Below are 27,422 nucleotides of genomic sequence, written 5' to 3'. Positions count from 1 at the left end.
CAGTGCCATATATACTAAGTTCAGGTCAGTGAAATGAGATTCAGTGAAATGAGTTTTCAGTAATTTGTGTTTTCAGCGAAGTGGTCAGGGTGAAATGAAATTCAGTGAAATGAGATTCAACGAAACAAAGTAGACCCATATATATATATATATATATATATATATATATATATATATATATATATATATATATATATGTGTACACACACACACACACACACACACACACACACACACACACACACACACACACACACACACACTCAAGAATACCCTCTTGTGCAATTGCTGATAAATACATGTCAGATCGTCAAATTAGTATGAAGAATCTAAAATCCCATATAAGTGTGTGTGTGTGTGTGTGTGTGTGTGTGTGTGTGTGTGTGTGTGTGTCTGTCTGTCTTTTTCTCTTTTTCTCTGTGCATCTGGAAGTTTTTTATTATTTGTGAAGAATATGTACCAATCACTTCAGTATCCTAAGTTTCTTTCCATTTTTTTGAATGTGTTACATCTTTAATAAATGTAAATTATATTCAAATATTTTAAAAAGTTTTCTGCTTTTCTCACTCTAAACAAATGTATAACAATGAAGCATTTTGTTATAAATAAGCAATATGGCAAAACTGCAATCCAAATTGCAGCTTGCTACAGATCCCCCACCATGCCCCAGGATTCCCTCTCCTCTTTCCTTGATGTACTGGAAAATATTAGGGTTCAACCAAACACCCTAATAATGGGCGACTTCAACTACCTGACCATTAACTGGGAAAACTACTTGTGTACCAACTCCTTAGCTCAACACTTTCTGGAATTCATAAACTCCAATACCCGGAATCAACTTATCCTCACCCCCACCAGGGGCAACAATATCCCAGACCTAGTCATTACCAACATGAGTGACCAGTGTTCCACACCTGAAGTCAACTCCTCGTTGGTCCGATCCGACCATAAGCTAATCACCCTTGATATCCACATCCCTCCCCCACCCCCCATTAAGGAAACCACGGTAAAAAAATTCTCAAAAGCCAACTTCATGAAGTGATGAACTTCATGACACCCATGCAGATGAATAATACAGTTACAACTGCTGAATCCTACACAAATGCACTCTATACACACTTACATGAGTACATGGATCGTGCTATCCCAAACAGAACCAAGGCACTATCCTCCAAAAAAAGGAAGCCAATCTGGTGGTCCCCTGCCATAAACAAACTGCACAACAGAAGGAAGAAACTGTTGCAAAAGAGAGTAAAATCCCATGAGTGGAGAAGCTCCCTGGTCAGCCTCAGTAAGAAGCTAAGATCCCTTATATGATCCTCCAAAGCTAGCTACGAAAACAAAATAGCCACTAATTCTAAGGACAACCACAAAGCATTCTATAGCTATGTCAAGAATCTCAATGGCAACGCCCAGATCTGCTCTGAGTTCATAGGTTCATAGGTTCATAGGTTCATACTAGGCTATCTGCCCGAGGGCATTTACAAGCCTAGCCCATAGTTTTGTGGCTTACGCCACCCCTTTAGTATGGGGAACTTAGTTGCAGCACAAAGGCATGAAAATTACAGAACCAACTGATATAACTTTATCCCCCCTCACCCCCTAAAGCCCCATATCTATACAGGAAGAATGCAGAGCTCCTGTAGTCACAACCATGCAGGTAAAAGCTGCACTCTCTAAAGCCAAAAACACAGCATCCATGCGGCCGGACAACATCTCAGGCTGCATTTTACACAAACTTCAGATCAAACTGGCTCCCCACTTAAGCACCATGTTCAATAATAGCCTCGCATTAGGCTTTGTGCCCATTGAATGGTGCACAGCAACAGTTATCCCACTCCACAAAGGGGGAGCCACCACTGATCCGGGGATCTAGCGACCTCTTAGCCTGACGAGCCTGGTCTGCATGGCCATGGAACGTATCATCATGGAACTCATAAACAAAGACATTGGTAGCCTCCAAACTCTGGATCCCACCCAGTTCAGGTTTATGAAAGGCAGATCATGCCTCCTGAACCTGATCAACTTCTTTGAGGCAGTCACCAAAGCTGTAGATGAGTGTAAGGTGGCTCACACAGCCTATCTTGACCTTGCCAAGGCTTTCAATACCATCCCCCATTCTGGAATTATAGCTAAACTCACTAAACTAGGTATAAATCCCTACATCACAAGATGGGTTGCCAACTGGCTCACTGACAGAACCCACACTGTAAAAGTTGTAGACTCCAAATCTGACCTCAAAGCAGTGACAAGTGGAGTACCACAGGGTTCCATCCTGGGACCTCTCCTGTTTGGTATCTATTTCTCTGAAGTACAGGCTAACACAGAAGGCCACTGGCTAATGAAGTTTGCAGATGACTGCAAACTAGGAGCCATAGTCAAGTCTCCAAATGATGTGGACTTCCTATAGAAAGGCCTCGCTGAGACAGAATTCTGGTGTTAGAGCCATGGCCTCAAGCTCAATGCCAAAAAGTGCAGTGTCATCCCCTTTGGTGAAAACAGTGTACCCATGAACTACCACATAGGCAGCAATCTTCTTAACACCAAATGTGTGATAAGAGACCTTGGGACCCAGGTGGACAGTAGTCTCTCCTTTGATAGCCACATCACCACAGTAGTCAGGAAGTCCTTCTACATGGCACATTTCATCATAAAAGGATTCTCATCCAGGAAAAAAGAGGTCATTGTTCCCCTCAACTCGACACTCATTAAACCCATTATAGGGTACAATTCCCCTTTTGGAATGTACCTCACAAGACATCTGCAGCAGCTGGAAAGGCCACAGAAGTACCTCACAAAGAGGATTACTGGCCTCAAACAAATGCCCTACACTGACCACCTCAAAAAACTCCAGCTTTACTCCATAGCATATCGCCTACTCCGAGGTGATCTCTGCCTAACATATAAAGCTATGTCAAACCCAGAGCTGTTGGACATGCTACACCTGAAGAAATCCCAATCACTCCAAGCTACACGCTCTAGGACCTAAACCATGTCACCACAATAAACAGGACATGCTGGAGGGATAGATTCCTGTCCCTGAGACTTCCCATACTCTGGAACAAGCTACCCATCTATGTCAAGCAAAGGTCTTCATTGGTACTCTTCAGGAAAAATCTTGATGAGTGGATGGGAAATAGGAAATACACCCCGGGGATCACTTCTATGTCTCTGCTCGACAGTAGCACAGGAAAATAACTTTCTTGGGTGGCGTAAGCCAGGGAACCTTGTTGGCTAGGCTTATGTAGGCCCTTGGGCCAATAGCCTAGTACCTACCTATGAACCTATGAACCTATAAGCTTACTACAATCCGTTTTTATTTTCATAATTGATTTAACAGTTATTACAGTAAATATTTAATATACTTTTTCTAGATTACAATGCTGAAATGCCTTCTACCTTAAGTGACTCTGAAATGAATCCAGTAGAAATACAGCATTCTTTAAATTAGAGATTAACTTACTCATGTTATTGTATATTGTATAACTGTACAGATTGATTGCTTAGTTTGCTTCAGCCATACGGAAAACATCCATGATTAACAATGTTCATTTTCAAAGATTACTCATTTATAACAAGAACAGCACAGCAAACTAGCAAACCATACTGATATCCAAACCAATAGTATCATAAGTGCATAGCCAGGAGCAGAAAGTAGTAAATGAAAAACAAAATAAGCAAACTATTTAAAATGAGATGAGAAGAATACAGTATGACTTTTTTTCTATTTCCTGAAAAGGCCAACTATGTTTAGACCTTGTTTTGGAGTACAGTTTAAGGTACACTGTTACTGCACAGGGCTGTCAAGCAATTTACCAATATCTAGATGAGCAAAAGTTTCAGAAAGCACTTATGATAAACAGGAAAGAGATGCAAATATAACATTGATTGTATTGCATCATTATAAGCAGAACACCCTTCACAGAGCTTAAATGATAACCAATAAATCCTGCACAAACTGAATACATATTTTTTTTTCAGATTCAAAAGGAAAACGAAAACTAGAATGGGATTGTGTATAGTATTTTATAACATGCTTGTGCCTACTCTCCTACTGTCTCATAGTATTTCAAACTGATGTTGCAGTATTTCTTTGCTGTGCCACTAACCATACATGGAAGCATTAAGACAGCATTAGAGCTGCTCTCACTGTTTGCCAAGTACACCTGTGGGCTATATAACCTGCAGAACCCATTTAACTTACCGTCAGGTAGCAGATAATAGTAAAATGTAGTTACCATCACTATTTGACTTCTATACATTTCTAAAAGGCATTAGAAATTACAGGTAATAAGATGGTTATAGGTACTTCAGGGAAATGATTTGTGGCTATAGCTTGCAGAACTATAGGAAGTAAAAATGAATGCACCACTATATGCTACAGGTTAGCTGTATCATTTGTGGATGTAACCAAATGTATATGGATAATACATTTATAAAACAGAAAAAAAGGAGGAAGGTAATCATGCATTTTACAGTTTTACTACCTTATTGACTTGCGGATTATTAATCCTTGCCCCTTCGTCTAAGCTGAATGCTCTGTTAACGGCAAACTGTATGGCGAGACCTGTCATTGTTCCAGTTGAAAGTGGGTCAATTTTGGCCACAGCTTGTAGGAGGGCTGGTTTAGCCTTGTGCGTCTTCAACGAAAGTTCATTTTTGACAGAACTGGCATAGTTGACTACACCAACACGAGTAGCATTTTGGCCAATATTCAGTGATTCGATGACTTTTGACATAAATTCTTTGACTTGTTCAAATTCAGCAGGTCGGACACTACGGGAACTATCAATGATGAATACCAGGTCTGTAGGTTTTGAACTACATAGGCTAGCTGTAAAACAGTATCAATAGAGAAGAAAAGCACATGTGAAATTAGGCTCAGGGCTCAAAAATTACATAACTTAAAACATGTATGTGCAGGAATAAAATAAAACCAGCCTAAAATCATATACAAAATAAACAATTATTTAAAAGTTATCTTGGCATGCAGACAATACAAAGTGCAGCACAATTAGGTATTATGAAGAAGGAATCAGTTCCAGGGCTTTTTGTAGAGCCAAATTCTGAGTGTTTGCCATTAAACACAGACTGGGATGTTTCATTTAGTTGCACAAAATTGAGTTGCTTTCCTTGTGGAACCAATGCTGTTATTTTCAAATATCATAACCTTGTTGTCCCAGTTATCATTGGCAGGGTGATGTAAAACAAGTATTTGTCAGTGCCAAAAGTTGTCTTACATTGGGCATGATCTACAGCAGTCATGGTTTAACATGTGGGGCAAAAATGAGGTGCGGGAGGCAGGGAGGAAGTGGCAATTAAAGCAATGCAATTATAGACACATTTTGGAACTATCTTCCTCAGATAGAATTGCAGAGTTGCAAAACATATGAGTCTGGGTTCCACAAGTAGCACAGTGAAAACATGGACCAAATACAAAGGAAAGCTAGTAAAGCTGCAAACAAATGTTCACTGCATTGCACCAATACATTTTGAACTGTTTTTTTCAGAGTACTTGTCTTAAGGCATTCTTATAGTAACCCTAGTCTTAATTTTGAGGAAGTCTACAGTTCACTACAAAGATGATGGTTTCACAGTAAACACACAACAATACCTTTTGGGACTAGAATGCATAATGATGGACATAAAATTGCTGAGGTAGTGTCCTTTGTGTGTGTGTGTGTGTGTGTGTGTGTGTGTGTGTGTGTGTGTGTGTGTGTGTGTGTGTGTGTGTGTGTGTGTGTGTGTTTTGTATATGCAATGCATGAATGTTATTTTTTTAATCTGTAGTAAATGGGAAATTTGTTTCATGTTTCAGTTTGTTTTTCATTTTGCATTACTTTTCTTGTAAAATTAAGTGTAGTTTTGTGGTGGGGGTTGTATCTATGTTTTTGGGTGCAGTGTGGAAACTTTTAATTTAGATTTTAGCAAACAGACTAAATATAGAAGGTTTATTTATGTATTTTTTTGGAACTTTCCTCCTGATGTACGAAAAGAGTATTCTATTGATAATGAGTGAAGAATGTAAATAAACTTCTAACGAGATTAGATGAGTAGGTAAAAAAGATATCACCACTGTATACCTGGTATGTGTTTTTATTTCACCCTTCATTTATATTCTAATGTTACAATAAATATGGAATACACTGGGGTATGGTGTATGATACGTGGAATATCTTGTGTAGGTTTAGGGAAACAGTTTAGTTTATTATTTCAGCAGTATACAATATATTTCATCCATCACAAAGGACAGACTTCCCCATTTAACATTTTTTCTCTGTTATTTTTTTTTCATTAGGTTACATTAGTACCTCCCATTGTTTTCAAAAGGCTATAGTAATTACCTGAGTTTCTTATGAATATGGATGCATGCAGTTTGTGTAGGATTTCATGAATGGAATATCTCATGGGTGCATTTCCTGTATTTTCTTGTATATTTTTAACTGTGTACAATCTAAATTGAAAATATGACAACTAAGTCTATGAAAGTGATAATTTGCAACTGAAATTATTTTAATTGATTAATTAGGTGCTTAGACTTGTATTTAAGTGTGTTTCTTATTTACATATTTTATGGTCTGATGAAGCTTTGTACAAAAGGACTTACCTCACGTTTTGGAATAAATTAGTATTACATTTATAGCCTTGGTTGTCATACTTTCAATTTGGATTGCACCTAATTATTTGTAGAGATTGGCGAATTTTGGAGGTGCATTTATTTTTATTTATATATTTTTAATTGTGTTAGACTCTACTAGTTTTATAGTTAAGTTATGCTTTTAGTTAGTTTAGGTATAAAGGATCCGTTCATTTTGCCAGATATACCATTTTTGATTGCTTATTTGTTTATTCATTTTCACATGAAATGTAACTGTTTGTACTGGTATGACTTAAATATTTTCCTGATGAAAAGTTTTTCTTCAATTATATTCTACTAATGTTTGTTGTTCAAGTACTATTCAAGTACTATTGATTCTGTTAATATAATTATCAATATTGTTATTATCTACTAATGTTTGCTGTCCAGGTATTTATGAGTTTGTTGCTGATTTGTTTCTGTTATTGTAACCCAGCCCTATCACTGCTGTACCCTGGCAACAAAATGCAAATAAAATAATTACATAAAAATAGGGTTACTATCATTATTGTGAAGGACAAAACATTTGCCGTTCACAATAACAAAAATAAATACTGAAACCCAACTCTCCACTCCTACACAATGTCAACCCAAATGATCGACACATTTGAGTTGACATTGTCACTGAAAACATTACGTGATAGCTATATAGGAGCTGATGTAAATTAAACTCCTATACAACATATCACATTTTTGCAGGGGGGCAAGCCACCCTGTACTCCCTGCTACTAATATATTCCAACTCCACGATTGCACTACAGTAGGGATATGCATGAATTTCCAATCTCCACTGTACAGTGATCTCCATACATATAGTCGAACATACTTATGCAAATGCAGTATTGGATTCACATAAGTGTCTTTGACTATCCCATACAATTTTCATTTTGTGCATGACATTCTAATTTTTGGCAACATACGTGCCACAGAATGTCATTCACACAAAATGATAGTAAACAAAAAAATAGCTGTGGTTAATATATTCTATTTTATATTTCATTATTTTTTTTAATTTCTCTTTCTAATTTTAACACATTTAATTTCCAGGAGTATGATATAGGTCAGAAATTTTTTGGGGAAGGGGGATTGTATGCATTTTGTGTGCAAAGTGTGTGAAGTCACATGAGTCGGAAATGTAGCCTGTTTCATTTTTTTTTAATTACTTTACATTTTTGTAAAAAAACAAATGTAGATTTTGGTTTGGGGACTTGTTTTAGGTGAGTCCAGAATTTTTGTGATTATATATGTGCCAGTGATTCATATGGCTAGCATATAAACATTTTAGTTTTTTGCAAGTTGCATAAATATGCAGATTAATGGATTTTTTGTAATTCTGTTGATGCATTAAGGTTTGATGACACCAAAACAATACACTTTGTATGTGTATGTGCCCACTGTTTCTGAATTTGATCCATGTACTGCTGGCCCTACTTCAACCAAAGGAATCATCTTAAGAGAAAGGATGGTCCAATTTTCCTATTAGAGTCAGAATGAGAATGTGTTTATAACAGCTTGACATATACAGCAAAGGAATAACTTTGTAGAATTTAGGCTGTAGACAATGATAGTTAATTTTTAGCAAGGAAGAAGTCTTCCATTTACAAAACACTGTTGCAACTGGTAAAATGCTGTGTATTGGCATATATTGTCTGAGGTTGTGTTAGCTTAGGTATTTACTGGTTTCCTCAGTCATCCATAGATTTTGATGGAGCAGCTTGTATTAAAATGTAGGTGCAGTGGTGCAGCGGTAGCATTGTCACCTCACAGCAAGAGGTTTTCCAGTTTGATTCTTGGCTGGAGTGCCTTCTGTGCGGAGTCTGCATGTCCTCCTTGCATTTGTGTGGGTTTCCTCCGGGTGCTCCGGTTTCCTCCCATGTTTCAAAGACATGCGTCTGGAGCGTTTCTCCCCAGGCATCCGCTGAAAATTGGCTTTGTTCCAAGTTGGACTTTCCCGGTAAACAAATGTTAAATAAATAAAATATAGCTTGGAAAATGTTCTCATATAAAACGCATAAGGGCAACAAAACTCATTACTACTCACCTACTGTCTGATCCTCATGCTTCTGGTGCCATTCACTGAGAGGAGACAATCAAAGGGAGCGTCCAGAGCTGAATTTTGTTTTACACAGACCCTGCCCGAGTTCTACCTCACTGCAGTGACCACCCTCCTCCTATTCCCACCTACCCCAGTTTCATTTCCTTTATCCTTTGACCTTATCACACCCACTCAGTATCTTATTTACTATTCTTTATAGTCTACTTAATAGGTATTCATGCCTTATGTAAGTCTTCAGAGCCACATGTTCAAATGCATCCAATTACATTTCTTCAGACAATACCTATCTCCACCCTCCCTTAATAACATATAGTGCTTCCTGTTATATGTTTCTCAATTCTGCACATTCTTGTTACTTCAATGATTCCATTGCTACTTCTTCAGACTCATACAGTGCTACTCAAATACTGTCACTTGGAGTTCAAGCAGGTAACTTAGTGTCTATATACATGTCTCAACCCATTAATATCACACTCAAAAATTTATGTCTCCTAAACATATATGTAATGATTCTTTTAAACTATCATTTTAAGTCTTCATTCATCATGAGAGTAAAAACCTGACTTTTAACTTAAATGACTCAAAAGAATCTTCATTCCTACCCCAATATTCCATATATTATTTATTTACAAAAACAAAAGAAACTTGCAGTAGTCCTATTGAAAAACATCCATTTTGAAACCACCCACAGGCAACCTTTGTTCTTCTGCATTGCTAACAAACTCGAGCAACTAGATAGTTTTACAACATCTACTCTGATGACACAGTAGACATAATTGAAATAACCCAAGATTTCATCACTTCTTCCAATCTTAATATATACTTAATGCATGGCCAGGTAAAATAGCTGGTGAAAAAATCATGGACCACCACAAGTATACTGTAAAATGCTGGTATGTTTCCAAGCTTCAAGCTGCAGTGACTATGACAAAAATTGGATCATTATTAATGCTGCTTTATGCAAACATCCCAAACTACACATTGAAGGTGTCTACTTCCCGTCCCTCCAAAAAAGAAAAATGTCAAACCCTAATTAAGTATTTTTTAACTGTGATGTCACTGCATTAAAATGTTATAATACTTGGGATTTTAATATAAATCGTCCATATCTACAAATAAGATATATAAACACAAGTTTAGATGCTCAAGACCTACTATAAAAATGGTACAAGAAGCTGATACACCCAATTTTAAGTTCAGCAATCACAGCAATACTTGACCATTATAACAAACCTACACAGCAATCTAGCATCTTTAATCATTTACTCAGTTTGTCTTAGTGATCATTCTATTCCCCTTTTTCACTTTTCTTAGCAACTTGAAATGCAAACAACCATCAAGAAAAGGATCCTCAGACAAAAGTCTTCACATAGCATCACTACCTAAAATATATCTGGCAACCACAGGTTGACTACCTGTACTTCTACATAAGGACACAGCTCAAGTAGCAAATATTCTTAACTTCCTCCTCCATATTGAAAGAACATATTCTATTATGCCCAGGATAATAAACCTCAGATTTAACAAATGGATAACCTCACAACTAAAGTTTTTGCTTAAACTCAGGGACTAAACCTGGAGCCAATGGGAAAAAATAAAAAAATTTAGAAACCCATTAAATATTTATCATTTTCTACAACTTTACCAAAGATTCTATTCGAAATCATATTTCTACTTTTGCATTATTTGGGCAATCAATCCAGTTAGCAACATCAATATCTAAAAGCATGTCAACCGTGTAACAGGTTGGAACTCAAAATGGTATTCAGAAATCATTAACCCAATCTATGTTAATGTCAAGAACTCTCAGTCTTATCAAAAACTAGTTTAATGCAATCTGACATCTCCTGTCAGTGCACTGTTTCTTCTTCATTCATGTCCCAGTACATATATAAAAAATAAAGCACTCACTGAGAAACTTTGCATTCATGCCATATCAGGCACTAACAACATACACCCATGGTTTCTCGAATGATGCAAAGAGTACATCATAATCCCATCTCCCATATTTGGAATAGCACTCCATGCCAAACCATTATACTGTCCCTGTCAGGAAAAACAGTAGTTAAATCACCACCCAAAGCATAGAAGGCTAAATGAACTCCTGACTTTGCACCTATTTCTATACTCCCAGCTTTAGGAAGCATACTTGAAAAGCTGGTGGACACATGACTATCCTTCTTCATTCAAAACTAGACTGTTTTGTTTAGACATCAGTAGGGCTTCTAAACTAGGCAAGGAACAATCACAACACTCTGCATGCTAATCAATGACATCTTTACAAAGAAGGACAGGAAAAACTGACTGGCACTGTTATCACAGACCTACCAAAGTTGTTAATCTTGTCATTCAATCCCTGCTTTTTAATACATAGTCAGCAATTGATGCTACACACATGACAGACATTTGGTTTTAAGGAATAGCTCTCAGGCAGACGTTTCTGCGTCAGAACAGGCTCTAGCATTTCAGACACAACTTCCCAATCAAGGCATACCTCAAGGTTCCTATCTGGTTCCTATTCTATTTTCATTTTTTAAGAAACAGATCACCTAGCAAAACTCCCAGTAATATTCTATGCAGATGATATGGTGGTTTACAGATCCGGCCCTCTCCCTGATTCATTAAAAAGCAGCACCATTAAGTCCACAAACTACTCACCTTCTGGTTCAAGAAAAAAAACAATGATTTTTGCAAATCAACAAAAATATCTTCATGTCTTATACTAGACAACAACCTAATACTTCTAGAGACCACTAAAGTTTTCAGTTTAGCATTTGGTTTGATCAAAAACATAACACCAAAAAACATAGCTTCAAATACAACAACCAAAGTCAGAATTCAACAAATTACTCCTTTGGATCTGGAAGACATCTTACTTCTCACCATGGGGTAGAACAACATTAGGCAAAAAGATACTGCTAACACAGCTTGAATACAGTCTGTCACTGATAGTAGCTACCTGTAAAAAAAAATCCCACTTTTAGAAATTACTTCCGTCAGCACATGCCACTTAATCACCCCATACTGTGAACATCATTGCTCAGTTTTAGCTAAGCCAAATAGCTCTCAGTAAACAAAGGACAAAATTACTTCTATAATGTCAAGTTTCTTAATTGGATACCTTTACTCCTTTGGAGGCAGGCCATCATTCTCAGCGGACACTCTACTCATCTTTGCATATGCCCCACAAAAAGAAAAAAATGCACACAGTTTTTCAGTTCCATCACCTAAGCTCTAGGAAGCTCTGCCATCCTTTTTCAAAAACATTGACTCCTTCACTGAATTCAAAGTAACTCTAAAAATGCAATATTTTAAAGCAGCCAATTATGAATGCTTCATACGGAATACCCCAAACTCCCTCCTAGAGGCAGACAATCTAGCTCTGCTTGAGACTCTGGCCACTATGCATCCACACTGGTAGTCTAAACATCCAATTACAACATTTTCAAAATTTTTGTAATCATCTATGTCCCAGCCCCTCTAACTTATATATCATATGACTTCATAGTCTGGCTTAGCCCCTTATCTATCCATTCTTTTGTTATTGCACTAAGATGTTACAGTTTCTAGGGCTGCATTTAAAAAACTGGGAATTTTCCCATTTGTAAATGTAAATATAGCAAAATATGTAAATAAAGGTACTTCTATAAACTCAGTTGTATACACTAAAACATTATCAGTACAGTGTACCGCCTATTTAGTGTTACATTATAGAATATTTCACTACTCTCTTCTGTTCATTGTCATCTTAAAATTGATCTTGTGAGTATCTAGCATTCTGTAAACATTTCTTTGATAGGAAATAATGATCAATTCTATTTAGTTAAATTCAAGTCCACATTTCTACACTTTAATGATCCTGTTTTTTTGTTAAAGTTCATTGAGGACAAACTAATGGGTGTGTTCTAAAATGGTTCAGAGGGATCACTGCTCTACTTTAGTAAGGAATGAATGAACTAACTAACTAACTAACTAACTAACTAACTAACTAACTAACTAACTAATTAACTAACTAAATAAGATTGTCTTGTTAAGTGGTTCTTATCTTTATGACATTCTATCAAATCCTGCTCAGACCTTTAACTTGGCTTTTTCTGCAGCTTCTGTGTTGACTGATACACCAGTTTTTATGTCACAGGACTAAACTTTTAATAAACTAAAAATGTTAGGACATCTCTGGGATTTAGAAAATTCCTCTTTACCTGCACTAACTGCCCAATGAGTAAAATTAAAGCTGCATTAAAAAACACCTCATCAGCAGCTCATTACAATGTCTCTGAAATGAACACTGCTTAGTCAAACTTGACAGCGCTAGTGTTGCCTCTGGCAGCACCATACATCACATTAGCAAACGTTTCCCCCTATATGCATACATACACACATAATATACATACACACACACACACACACACACACACACACACACACACACACACACACACACACACACACACACATACATGCACACATGTATGCTCAGCCACAAACAAGTCCCCAGTGTTCTGTCACGCTTATGGAAACATTCACCCAGATATGCTCTAACATGCACACGCGCGCATACACACACACACACACACACACACACACACACACACACACGCACACACGCACACACACACACACACACACACACACGCACACACACACACACACACACACACACACACACACACACACACACACACACTTTCACACCCCCAACTCAGGGTTTCACTAAATTTACCTGTACCACAAATATTTCTATAGAAATGAATGGGCGACTGCCATCGAAAGACAGCATTCACTTTTTCCTCATAGAGTTATATTTTATTTGACTTAATAATTCTCTGACTCATTTATCCATGTAAACCAGGCTCTATAAACATTTTGGGGAAAGCATGAAACATTCCTGTGGACTGAAGATTTAACATGTGGCTTTGCCCATGCAACTGCTGTCTGCTCTAAGGCCCCCACAGAACCATAATAATGCAAACATTACAATAGTGAAGTAGCTGAAAAGCATTGGGAACATGATCCACATAGCATTATACAGAACAATGATGTTTATATCACATGGGATCACTCATTACCAACCATTCAAAAAATAGGACACTGGGCTAAGAATCAGAAAGGCTAACTGTTATGCAGACACCTTCCATGATAAGGCTTCTGCATCTTGGTATGCCTTTTTGAACCCCAGAACACATCCATTTTTTTTTACTTTCATCTTCATCAGTACTACTAAAAACATTTATTAAGTTTTAATTGAATGTTAAAAGGGCTGGTGATGGAACCACCCATGCATGAATGAAGCTACAAAATGATGGTACACTTTAAGTAATTATTGATTAAGAGTTTGACTACGTAGTTAAATGCTGACTTTTTCAGATGTTAATCAGTGATGTTGGATGCTGGCCAAAGAAGTCTATTGCAAATAAATATTGTCACTATAGCTAATGACAAAAATAATGTATTAATTTCTTATTCTACTTTTGGAATGGAGTTACTGCCACAAGATTCCTCACTACAAACAAATGAACTGAAAAGGTCCAGTGTGCTACATTCCCACTGAAAAGTCATAAAGATATATAACTCTTTTATTTTTCTTAAATAGAAGAACAAAAAACAATAATTACTGACAGCATTTAGAAAAAAACAATAATTACTGACAGATTAGACAGAACCTACCATTTATCAGAAAGTTGTTCTTTACAAGAGTACAATGTCCTATACAATTATAGATGTTTATGTTGCTGAAATGAAGAACAAAGCCAAAAACAGCATATTTGGTGAAATGTAGGATTCAGTAATAACAGACACAATAACTTGTGGTATAAAAAAATAATGAAACAATTAACAGGCTATTGAGATAAAAATAGCTGGAATTCCACACAGCAAGTGAAGTTACTATTGGACAGATAAAATAACTGATGAAAAAATAGATGTTGAATAAAATACAAGCCAAACAATGTGGCAAAATGAGAGATAAAGACAGGATATGCTGTAATAAATATGAAAGAAGAGCCATATGATAATTCAAAAATGAGTCCAATGAAAAGTTCAAACAATCTTAATTTATATGACTTGTAGCAGTTGTGTCTACAAGCATAAAAGGAAGAGCTGTCCTGCTTTTAAATGAATAATGCAGAAAACGTGTTTTAAAATGATATTTCTCTATGACACATACATGGAAAATAAGTATGTTCTAAAGAATCTGCATGATGAACAGAAATACAAAATCAAGCAGGAGAGAGCTGAGCTATAAGTACTCTCTTAAGCTTTTCCATATTCCAGATGACACATTATGTCAGGAAGACCAAATATGAGTATAAAAATAAGGGCTAGAAAATAAATAGTTCATTCTAACATTTTGGACTGTGTCACCTGTAAGGTAGTAATGATTAATCTATTTCAAAATGTACATGAAAAGACTAAAAGTAATCAAAATCAAATACAAAGTCACAAAGACATCTTAAATACTATACAGAACCATAATAATGCAAACATTACAATAGTGAAGTAGCTGAGAAGCATTGGGAACATGATTCACATAGCATTATAGAGAACAATGATGTTTATACCACATGGGATCACTCATTGCCAACAGTTCAAAAAATAGATGCAAGAAAACCAGATAAAGTAAAAGTAGCATTGATCACTGAAATTGCTATAGCCAGTGATTATAGTGTCTTACATGCAGAGAGACACAAAGTCATAAAATACCAGGATTTTCTGGCAGAAATGAGGGAAATGTGAAAGAAGGATACCCAAACAATTCCAATAGCAGTAGGAGCAACAGATCTCATAGAAAAATAATTTACAGTCTTATATAGATAGGGTAACAATATATGTAATGCCTTATGAATTGCAGAAGGAGTCAGTTCTTGGCACATTGCCGGTGCTGTGTGGAACACTTTTGGCTAACATTAAAAGTTGAAGCAATACTAATTTCATGAACTTTAATTATACTTTGACTGAGGAATGGAGTCCATTTTCATCATGGTATTGGAAACCAAAAGACTTGGAGAAATTAAACAGCGAGAAACCATAGCAATAATATCCAGCATGACTATGCTGATTTATTCACAGGCTTATAAGGGTAACAGAAAGAATGCTACATATGATCAAACATGACTCAGTGCTACTGATGCATCCTCTCAAAACAATTACCTGCACCACTCAGAAGTAAAGTTGAATAGGGATTGAAGACAATCTTTCCTTATTTCCCATAACAGAATGGATGCATAGGTTGATCACATTTGTAAAGAATCACACAATTTGTACTTTTATTGATCTAAAATATATGTTTAAAATCATTGAAAAGAGCATTACCCATTATCCATAGATGAAGAAGTGATCACAGGAATGACAGATAATGTTTGTTTCAGTACAATATGCTAGGGTTTCTGATAGATAAGGCTAGGTGAAGAAAGTTTCACAATCTATAAATGTACGTTTCTTAAACCAAATTTGGTATTTAGTCAACACTAGAGGTGTTCCAAAGAGCTACTGTTCAAGCAAGCCAAAGCAATTGAAAGCTTGAATGGTACTGTAAGTATCCAGATGTCTTTAATGCATAGAACTACATAGATGCTTCATGTTTTTCTTTCAAGGCTGAGATGTACAACTGTATAGGAAACATAAAGTTGAAAATGAAACTGTATAAGATGACTTCTTATGTTAAATTATTGTCATCTCTGTTGCATCCTGGTCAGACAGAGAAATCTGTGGCACCAAAGAGGTGAGGTGATTTCCTGAGATATGGAGTGCTGTTATACATATTAAACTTCCACACAAAAAGCAAAGATCATTTTCTGATAGAATATGGTAACAATTTGAAATCCTTTTAACATGCATCTTAAAGTAATATTGAATGACATCTGACATGTTGGGTCCCCTCCTAGTGTATAAATGAGGTGATGACTATTGTTATTTAAAAACATAACATGGAAACTGTGCATATTCTCAATCACATGTTTAAAGATGGCACTGGTTAACTGCTTACAGAACATTTGGGGGTTTGTATGTTGATTGTATGCTTGGATTCAGAGTAATTAAATTTTTCATTGGACTGCTGTTTTTGAGAAGTACAGACTCATGAGTTGATTTGTGCAGTGCTTGGTCAGCTGAATTGCTGATAAACTACTTCCTCAAGCTCAATTGAATATCCTATATCAAACTTGAAATATTAGGCAGATTAACTATTTTACTTCTGAAATATAATAAAATGTGTATATGCTAAGAATAAAATAAACATAAAACTCATTAGATAGCCTGTTTTCTAAGTGCAATAATATCCTCCAGCATAGGTATTGCAGAGAAATAACAGACCTTCAAGGAGTGGGGAGGCTCATTGACACACACCCCAGGTGACTTGTTATTTTCCTGTAAAGACCATTTTGTTTTGCATTATTGCTTTCTTAACAGTATCCAGAAATAACCATGTTGTAAGGCTTCAGTTTGCTTGCTTCTTCACATAGTAACATAAATGCATGTCAGTCTCCAAGACATTAGGTCTAACCCTTACCATCTCAAGAGAAAAAGAAGTACAAAAGAAATCAGTAGGCTGCTCTATGGTAAACACATTGCTATTTGCTGCATAATACCCTTGCTGATTCTCTCTAATGGTCTAATGTATGAACTCTGCAGTCTGTATATAAAAAGCTGTATAGGGTAATATTTAACTTCAGATTATAGAATTTTAGCTGTCTCTGCAAAGAAAACAATTTTCCACATTTTTTCTATTTCTCTATGGTATATAATCAACATATTTTTGCATTTAATTTCTTATATCAGAGTCTTTACAACTTGCAGTATGACAGCCATCACAAAACACCTGCTCTAAGACCATGAGAGGTGGCTGCAAACACTACATCCAACTTGTAGCCTATTTGCACTTTTGTTGTAAGTCTATCTATAAAATGTATCCAGATTTCATTTACTGGCACAAGATATACCTGTAAACCCTGTGTGGATTAAATTTTAGCTCTCTTGAATTTTTAGCAAGTTTTATGGCTGGTATGAAATCAGATAGAGGCATTTAATCAAGCCTCACACAATTAATGGCAGCAGATCTGTTTTAAAACTCTGCACAGCAATTAACTACACCATATGAGCAAGGATACAGCAGAGTTAGTGATGTGATCATTTGGACTACATGAATTTCTTTCACTTTGCTTTTTCTGCTCTTTGTTATATCTTATAAGACCCCACACACATGATTTTTTAAGATATTCTGGGCCTTTTACTGTGTCCTGTATGTGTACTTAGTGGTTTACAATCAAAATGTTGAACAAAACAAAGTCAAATCAACTTACGTGAAGTCTGAACTCCAAATGCTGAAAAATTCAAACACTGATATTCCAAACCATACAATCTGACCCCTTTTTTGACCCATGTTAGCAATTGTTTTTAGGTGTGGAGTGGTCGGAAATGTTGATGTTCGTTTTTTTTTTCAACATTTGGAAATTTCAGCATTACGAATCTCAAGTAATAATTTCAATGATGATAATAAATGGTGAAGCGCAATTAACATTTTGATGGTAAACTGTACAAGGTATCTCAGATCCAATTCAGAAAGCTGCATTCTTACCACAAATGTTAGTTGCAGCTAAGGATAACAGAGAATGACAGATAGTGATTCATAAAATTGGGAGTGCTGAGAATTAATAACGTGTGACTCAGTGCAGTTAGTTTATACTCTGTGACCCATTGAATGCACATGGGATCCAAAACACTGTGGTGTAAAGTTGACATCAGGTATCTACATGGCTGAGTATTCTACACTAATATTTATAGCTCAGCACTGCAGTTTTGTATACTTTGTGCACATAAAATATGTGTGTACATGTGTGTGTGTGAGTGTGTGTGTGTGTGTGTGTGTGTGTGTGTGTGTGTGTGTGTGTGTGTGTGTGTGTGTGTGTGCGCGTGTGTGTGTGTATTCAGAATTACTATTGCCTGAATGTGGTATATTAGCAACAGAAACATAGACCATTGACTGAACTGCCATATGTTTGTACCTAGCACTTAGGCACTTCTGATTGGTGCAGTATGCATGTGCAACAGTATGATCATCATGTGCTAATAATACCCCAGTCTGGTAAAGTTTATATTAACTTGTGATTTTGAGAGTTTAGAATACAAGAACTAAGCATTTTTGTACTTTAAGTTAACATGTAGTAGCATGGATGTAACAAAGTCATGCAAATTTATATATATATATATATATATATATATATATATATAGAGAGAGAGAGAGAGCGTGCAAGAGAGAGAGAGAGAGAGAGAGAGAGAGAGAGAGAGAGAGTGAGAGAGAGTGAGAGAGAGGTGTACAGTATATATATGGGTTCCCTACAATCCATTGAAAGTTAGCTTCATGAAGTAGGAAAAAAAGCCAGCACAGATGACTGAAAATCAGTTGATTACAAAAGTACCAGCTTTTCTTTCCGTATAAGATCATGGTACAGTGAGGATCATGGAACTTACCCTTTCCCCACTGTTAAGTGATCTCATAAATTGGCATATATAATTATCAGGGGGTGTGGAGGTGCAGGGAGGTTTGCCTCCTACAAAAAAGATTTTTTAATTCAAAGTAGTGTGTATTTGAATCTTTGTAATTCGAAGTCTATGACATACATTCAATGCTTTGATATTTTGAGCATCCATCATATATGTCTGTAAATATAAGCATACATATACATATACATATAAATGTAGATAAAATCCATTTTCAGTCTAGACTGTAGAATTTATGTATAAGTGAATATAATGACAGCCATTTGTCCCTTTTAAAGACTGCTGTATAAGTAAGCATATTCCTCTTGCATTCACAATGGATTTCTTCCAATAAATAAAAACATTTTCCACTCTTAGCACTTACAGTGCTCAGGCTCAATAGACAAAAACTTGTTTTATTTGTTAAGCCTGAACTAAAAAACAGAAGACTGACATAATGTTTTTTTTTTTTTTTTGTGGAATGCTGTGTGAATTATTTATTTACTTATTTTTTGTTTTATTTTCTTATGCTGCACTTTTGTGTATTTTATGAGCTTTCTTATTTTTTTGTACAAATAATAAAGCATACTTTATTTTGATAAGTGAATGTGGGACTTGATTTTGTAATGGTCCATTGGGTCAGTGCTCTATCCTGGCAAACAAATAGAAAACAAGTAAATACATAAATAAATAATTAACATACTTGGAAAATATCTTAATTATTCTGAAGAAGTCTATCGTATGATGAGAACAAAAGTATCTACTAATAATGTCCAGTTTGAAAGGGACAATTGGCTGGGTCAGGATTGTTTTGTGTGTGCGTGTGTGTGTGTGTGTGTGTGTGTGTGTGTGTGTGTGTGTGTGTGTGTGTGTGCGCGCGCGCGCGTGTGTGTGACTGAGTGTGAGGTTGGAATATCTATTTAAGGTAACTCTATGCCTCTGCAGCTATACATGGTAGTCACTTCCTTTATAAAACAGAGCATGTATACAGCTCACTCTGGTGGTGATCAGACTTCTTTCATTTTATTTTCTTTCTTACTCTTTAAACTAATGCTAAGATGTTTAATATTCCATTATAATTTAGTTTTGCCTCACAGTACTTTTTATTGCTACTTCATATGCAGTATTATTATTGCAACAATTTATAATCTCAAACAATCAGGCAATTTGTTTTCTTGAACCCACTTTCTAAATTTCATTACACAATTGCCAGGACAATCAATAGACCTGCTTAGTGTGACACTGTTATGTTCTTTTCAAAAAGCAGTGTTTCCAGTATTGCTGTTTCCCCTGTGCTTCTTCAGCATAATACATGGAAAAGAATCTCTTGCAAGGAGTCAGATGTCAAGTGGTCCTCTTCCTTGCTGATATTGTAGTTAAAAGGCTCCACCTTTCTCTTTATTAATTTGTTAACCAGGTAAACCCACAAGCAAAGATGCTCTTTACAGTGAGAAACAAGAAGCTTGTCTTGTTAAGTGACTTGCTAAGGGTTGCATAGTCCACAAAAGAAAAGGAGAATAAAGGAATCAAACCTATGACTGAGCTCTCAAAAAGCAACATTGCCACACAACCGTGATGCTTTACCTCACGGAAGAAACATAATTTGTGAAAAATAACAGTATAAATTAAACATGTATACATATATGCATAAACATTTAAAAACAGGTGGCAATGTATGTTAGACAGACATTTAAAGGACTCAGAAATAGATGGAAAAACAAATAGGATATAGAACTGTATAACTGAATGCAAGAGGAGGATGAAGTAGTTATAAAAAGTCACTATCTAAAGAAAGGATAGCAAAATTAGTTAAAATGAGAAAACAACATTACTGTTATATACAAATACAAGCAAATATGAAGGGAGGGATAGTTCAAGTTAAGCATAGATTAAGAGGACTAATGGAACAAGGGTATAAAATGCTTGGCACTTAGTGCAGTAGCCTAAGGCTCTGAGGTGTTAACAAACCATTTCCTATAGTTAGGAGTATGGAGTTTGTATCCTTCTACCTCCATTTGTTTACTATATGACTTAGAACATGAAATTTAACCAAACAAATCTCCTGGGTCACCTCTGAAAAAGGACTCTTAGTCTGGAATGTTTACTTTTTTTGCAAATAGATAAAACAAACAAAAAAAAAACAATGCTTAGCCATATACAACTTTAAGTAGAAACAACTGAAAACTATTGCCATCCTTTATAAGCACTTAGCACTGTTCAACTATTAAAGACTAACTTTCTGTGCTGCCAAGGAATGAAGTCATAAAATATTGGTATATTCTGTTTAATTCTGAATGTTGCACTAATTATGGAAATTCTCAGGTTCCATATATAGCCACCAATAATTTTAGCTTCATCAAAACACTATAAAATAAACACTATTTAAAAGTCTGCTTGCATTCCTTAATGATCTTTGTATCCCAAAAGCTTTCAGATGACAACTTAACTAAATTAAATATTACATTTTAGTGAAAGGGGGGGGGTGGCATAATGGTTAAGGTGCTTACCCTACAGACACAAGGTGCAAGGTTTGATTCTCAAATGGGGTAATTGCTAGGCTTAAAATGGTCCACAAGAGCACTTAGCCTAGTATGAACCTATAAAAGGTAAATAAAACAGATGCAAGCCATTATAACATTCAAACATTATTTATAGTTCATGTTGATACTATGCTCTATTCTTATTCTATTGATTACTGCAGAATCATTCATTAAATAGACCCTTTGCATATCAAAAATACAATCCTTTCTGCCCTTTCTTGCACTGCCTGACATTGCTCACTTTCTCATAGCCACAAAGTGTCATAGTCATGTGTTATACTGCAGTACAGAATATGCATCCAGGTAAAATAAGATGTTATGGATGGATATCTTAGAATTTCAAAGGGTCCTAGAATTCCTCAGTACCAATATGCACACAGCACAAGAACTATGGTTTACGGGACACCCATGGAGGCAAATGAGTCTTCTGTTATCATATAAATACAACCACAGGTTAGATTAGATCTGATTTTTTATGATATTGAGTCATCAATCACTTGCACTAAATGCATGTGACTATTACCAAAGTGTTGGCATCAGAAAACCAAAACATAAAGAAAGTGATGTAAAATACTCATGATATTTTAAAAGCAAGTTTATTCTTTGTCAACATCTTTGCCAGCATACTGTAACTCTTTCATCACAATTCCTGAATCTGGACTTTGTGTCCCTGTATTTCCCCACAATGGAAAATTTTAGGGAAGATTATGTTACCACTTTATTGAACAGAAACCACGCTGAGTATGAATGCTAGTTCTTGTACCCTTTATGTAAGTAAGTGAAACCCTTATCTTATTAAATAAAAACAATACGTTTCTACTTTACCAGTTTGTCTAATGCTTTAATGTATCAGTACATAGTTAATCAAATACTTTGCCATGTCATGGAAACATTCCTATTTCTGAACTTAAAATTATATGCAAATTTCTTTTCACCTGTTAACCATCTTACTGATCTAGTTAAGAATATTATTGAAGCCCACATTTGCAGAAACACAGGTGATCATGCCTGGTCTTATATGCTGTTGATTCAGTTCTCTATATGGACTGCCTACTACTCTGTTTTATCCTTCTGTATCACAACAGTGAAACAATGTAGCTCCTTATTATGTAGTTGTTGACATCCAGGTAACATTAGACATTTTACCAACTGCAAATACTGTCCAAAAATTTCAGGTCATGTATGTACATGGTTAGAGATGTCCATGGAATATAAAATTAAACAGAAAAAAAAAGCAATTATACACATATATATCAAAATAAAATCTTAAATCTCACTCCCTCTCTCTCTCTCTCTCTCTCTATATATATATATATATATATATATATATATATATATATACACATACATACACAGACAGATATGTACGTGTGTGTGTGTGTGCTTGTATACACACACACACACCCACACTCATGCGCTCGCATATACAAAGAAAGCACACAAACACAAATATATTAAAGATATAGATTCATGTACGTGTGTGTGTGTGTGTGTGTGTGTGTGTGTGTGTGTGTGTGTGTGTGTGTGTATACATATAGCTATAGAAATACACATACACCAACACATACATATATGTAGATATTTATGTATGTATGTACATATAGCTGGAATGCATTATATATTTCTTTCTGCCAAATGCATGTGTGTGTGTGTCTATGTGTGTGTGTGTGTGTGTGTGTGTGTGTGTGTGTGTGTGTGTGTGTGTGTGAGTCTACTTGAATGATAGAGATTTTTAAGTAATTTCAAGATGCTACCAAAATACCAAATTAAATGTTAACAATTATGTTTCCACCATTAATAAGCATGCAATGATGCATTTGCATATCTCTGTATTGTCTGTGTCACTACACAAAATATACAGCACACATTTTGGATATCATGCAGTATACAATTATAAAAATATATATAAAATCAGTATAAGAACCTTGAATAAACTATCTTAGCACCATCATCCAGTATTGTACAATTCATAGATCAGTTTTACTTACCGGGTTTTATTGCACCAAGCACTCCATGGTCCTGAATAAGAAGTGCTATACAGAGAAAGAAGCTGAAGACAATCCCCTTCATGGCTGTTGACTAGTTGGAAGCAGAGTGTAAAGTGACAAGCAGGCGCCCTGGTGCTGAGGTTTTAGTGTCACAGCTAAGAAAGGCAGGCATCCAGATTCTGACACATGTGACACACCTGGAAAAATACACTGATGGGTGTGTGCACCTAAGTATTAATGGAAAGGGAGGAGATACAAAAATGGGTTGTGTACCACAACTCAGCCTTTGGGAGTCTCATGTCTGCAGCTTATCAACCCTGGACAGGGATTTACTAAAGTAGTATGTTATTTCAATGCAGAGAACAGAAATATTAAAATTAGTCCAAAAAAGAGCAAGAAACTCACATGGGAGCAAATGAGGTTAAACCAGTTAAATTGTACAATACTCTGTGAATTCATTGATCAAAACAGCAGCTGGAAACCATTTGAAATCTGAGACTGCAAAAAGCCTTTCAGCGCACGTTCTTTTAAAAAGGAACATAATATTATAAAGTTTAAGTGTTAATCAGTCTACAGCTATAAAAAATATACTTGTCTATTCATATGACTTGTCAGATAAACCTCAAATAATGTAAACATACAAAAAATCTCATGTTGTCAATGTGCTGTGCATTTTATAAAAAAGAAAACAAAAAGTTCTAACAGAAGCGTACAAATCAATAACATTTAAAGTGTAAAAGTGCAACTAGATTTCATCAGTTCTAACATTTGAAATATTTATAACTAATACTACCCGCTCTTAACAATTTTAATTTACTCCAGGATCATACCTTATAGTTTGTAAGGTACTCCTTGTACAGAACAGATAAATTTACTGAGACTGTATGCTCATATCTCTACAGCTTAAAAATTAGCACCATGATTAATACTTGAAAGAGATTAATTAATAAGGTGCAAAATAAAGGTTATTTTGTATACAGTATGTGAAACATTAGAAGTAACATTATCTTGAATGCAATAGTGGAACATTTCGTCTCACTGCAAACATAGAATACCTTAAGAGAGGATGACAGAGGCAGAAAGGAAAAATAAGCATTAAATTAATGGAATGAAGGGATGGGGGCTTAATATGTGCTATGGACAAAGCATTGTATTGTTAATTTTATTTCATATTTACAATTGGAAAAATGCAGAATAATTAAATAAGAACACACAGTACTGCATGTGTCATACTTTGATGTCAGTACAACAGGGGTGCCTAGCCTCCTCATTATTTATTTATTTGTATTTAATATTATTTATATGTTTACCAGAATAATGAAGTGGTGGAGAGTACATGCAGACATTACAAAGAGAGTGATCACAGATCAGGTCGGAATCCTTGACCCTGGAGCTGCTGGCACAGTGATCATTAGCTGTCATTTGAAAATTTTTATTACATCAACAGAACTCACAAGACTGTTCAGTAAATACCCTGTGACTCTTCGTAAGCATAGTAAAATAGAAACACAGCAATTGTTCCATTTTAAAACAAAAGTATACTACATTTTATATGGATAAGCATGATAAAAAACTCATTACAAAATTAGCTTTACTGACCGGCTTCTGTTTTCCCTTGTGTTGGAGAAAGCTATCATTAATTTTCTGTTGCAGATTTACCTCTGTATCCCTTTCATGAACTCCTGAGTTTATCATTAAGATCATATAATTTATTTAATACATACCAGTTGTCCTACTGTATGCGCAAGCATGTCATACTAATATATATATTTTTAATGTATGCACTTTTCCTTCTAAAGGTATACTTTACTTTCCCAACCCTCTCATCTCAGTAATTTCTGTCTTGTTATATCAACCTACTCCCGCATGTCTTAACATATATATCATTTTACATAGCCAACCTTACTGCCCTATCCATCTCCTTGTCACGGAAGCACATCCTTGATGACAGTGTATTATTAAGCTTTTATTTCTGAATATAATGTGCACAGATACTTGCATGCAATCAGCTATCAGTAAAGGGAGTTTAGGCACCAGGTCCTTGCACATGGCCAGCCATCATTACACATTTTGATTGTCATAGAAATTGAACTGCATGTTGTCTAAATTACTTCTGATAAACTATTTCTGATGGTAGAGTTAGATTCCTGACTATGATACGTGTGACCCAAGTTCAAAAAGCAATTTCAAGGGTCACAGCAGCTAGTCATTGGTCTGCTATCCCATTTCAGTTGAGAGTGTGTGTCCTAGCCTTGTATATTTGGTCTCTGACCAAAGAGAGAAAAAGTCATATAGTATTATAATATGAATCTAATGTGACCTCACTTTCAAAAGCATGGATGTGGTAGCATGTACATGCAATTTAGATGTTTCTGTGTAGAAGGAATAGGTATACAGTTTATTCTTCATGCTCACAGAATGTGTGATTGGAAAGAAAGCACCAGTATCGACCAAACTGTAGTTATAAAGAGGGCATCAGTTGGTAGATATTGTGATATAGCAAATTATGAGTGTAGGCACAGGAATAGAAAGTGGTGATGGTGCTGAAGGATATAGCAGAAGGTACTAGTAGTACTAAAACAAAATAAATATAAAACATGTGGAAATAAATCCTGGTCATATTCATGTATGAGCTTTTTTTTTTCACAAGTTGCAGAAAACAGTTCTATGTGCCTGTAATATACTGACTGAAAGTTGTGTATTCCAGATAGTGGCAATAATTTAAAACATATTTTTGTGATATAAACTTAAATGAGCTAGATATGCTAGCAACATAAATGAAAGGGACTTTCATAACAGCACAAAACACCCAAACAGATCTAAAAGTATATATACAAAAAGAAGCACATTGTAAAACCTCTTTGAGTATTTGCCCTTATCCAGTCCTCATGTTTTACTCTGTATATTCTACAACAAACATTTTTGTGGTACCTGTGTTACAACACAGGTGGTATGTGGTCTGCTGCATAGCTGTTCCAACTACACAGTGGAGCAATTCATAGCCATGCAAATTCCTGGATAATGAGATGTAGCCCTTTGGGGAATTTGGATGACTATGAATTGATCCATAGTACTGCAGTGCAAATCAGCTCATCACTGCAAGGTGATTTGATCTGAAGTATTATTGATTCTGAATCTTATGTGCATATTTCATTGGCAACACACCCCTGAACATTGATCTAGTAGTTAGGGACCTGAACTCTATGTAGACAATGAGCTGTCCTCAATCACCATATGTCCATGACTGGAAGTCCTTTTTCACTGCACAGCTTATTAGTAAGGGCATGGTGTCTAGGCCCAGGGATGTGATAATTTCACTGTATTTGGCATTTATCAGGCCAGTCATTGAGTTAATACCCCTTCAAGATGTTCCTTCCCAAACACTAGGCACAGCTTGAACAGCACAATGCTTTCTCACCAAGAAAAGTATGGGCTTAAATCATGAAAGCTATACTGACAATCTCAAAGCCATCTTCCTCTTCTTGGTATCTTATAAGCTATTAAGGGGCGATCTCTGCCTCACTTACAGAGCCTCATCCTTTCAGAACTACTACACATCCATAAGCCCAATAGTGGCTTAAACACTAGTTCAAGAGATTTTAATCACTTCTGTGCATAAATAGAGCATGTTAGAGTGATGGGCATGTATCACAGAGTACCATTTCTCTGGAATCATCTTCCTCTCCACATAAAGCAAAGTACTTATCCTACTCTATTTAAGCATAAGC

General features: G+C 35.8%; 1 protein-coding gene across 1 annotated transcript in view; it reads right to left on the bottom strand.

Moving 5' to 3' along the window:
• MATN1 (matrilin 1) overlaps positions 1 to 23,894 on the bottom strand; it is a 164,725-nt gene extending 140,831 nt beyond the window's left edge. The window contains exons 1-2 of the mRNA XM_044084738.1: positions 23,695 to 23,894; positions 4,488 to 4,834 (exon numbers count right to left, since the gene is read on the bottom strand). Coding sequence (XP_043940673.1) covers positions 4,488 to 4,834; positions 23,695 to 23,776 — 429 coding nt within the window. The 5' untranslated portion in view covers positions 23,777 to 23,894. The remainder of the gene's footprint in view (positions 1 to 4,487; positions 4,835 to 23,694) is intronic.
• Positions 23,895 to 27,422: the final 3,528 nt, after the last annotated feature.

This window comes from Protopterus annectens, chromosome 1.part1, assembly GCF_019279795.1.
Source record: "Protopterus annectens isolate FY-2018-M chromosome 1.part1, PAN1.0, whole genome shotgun sequence".
NCBI lineage: Eukaryota > Metazoa > Chordata > Ceratodontiformes > Protopteridae > Protopterus > Protopterus annectens.
This window is presented reverse-complemented; position numbering and strand designations above follow the sequence as displayed.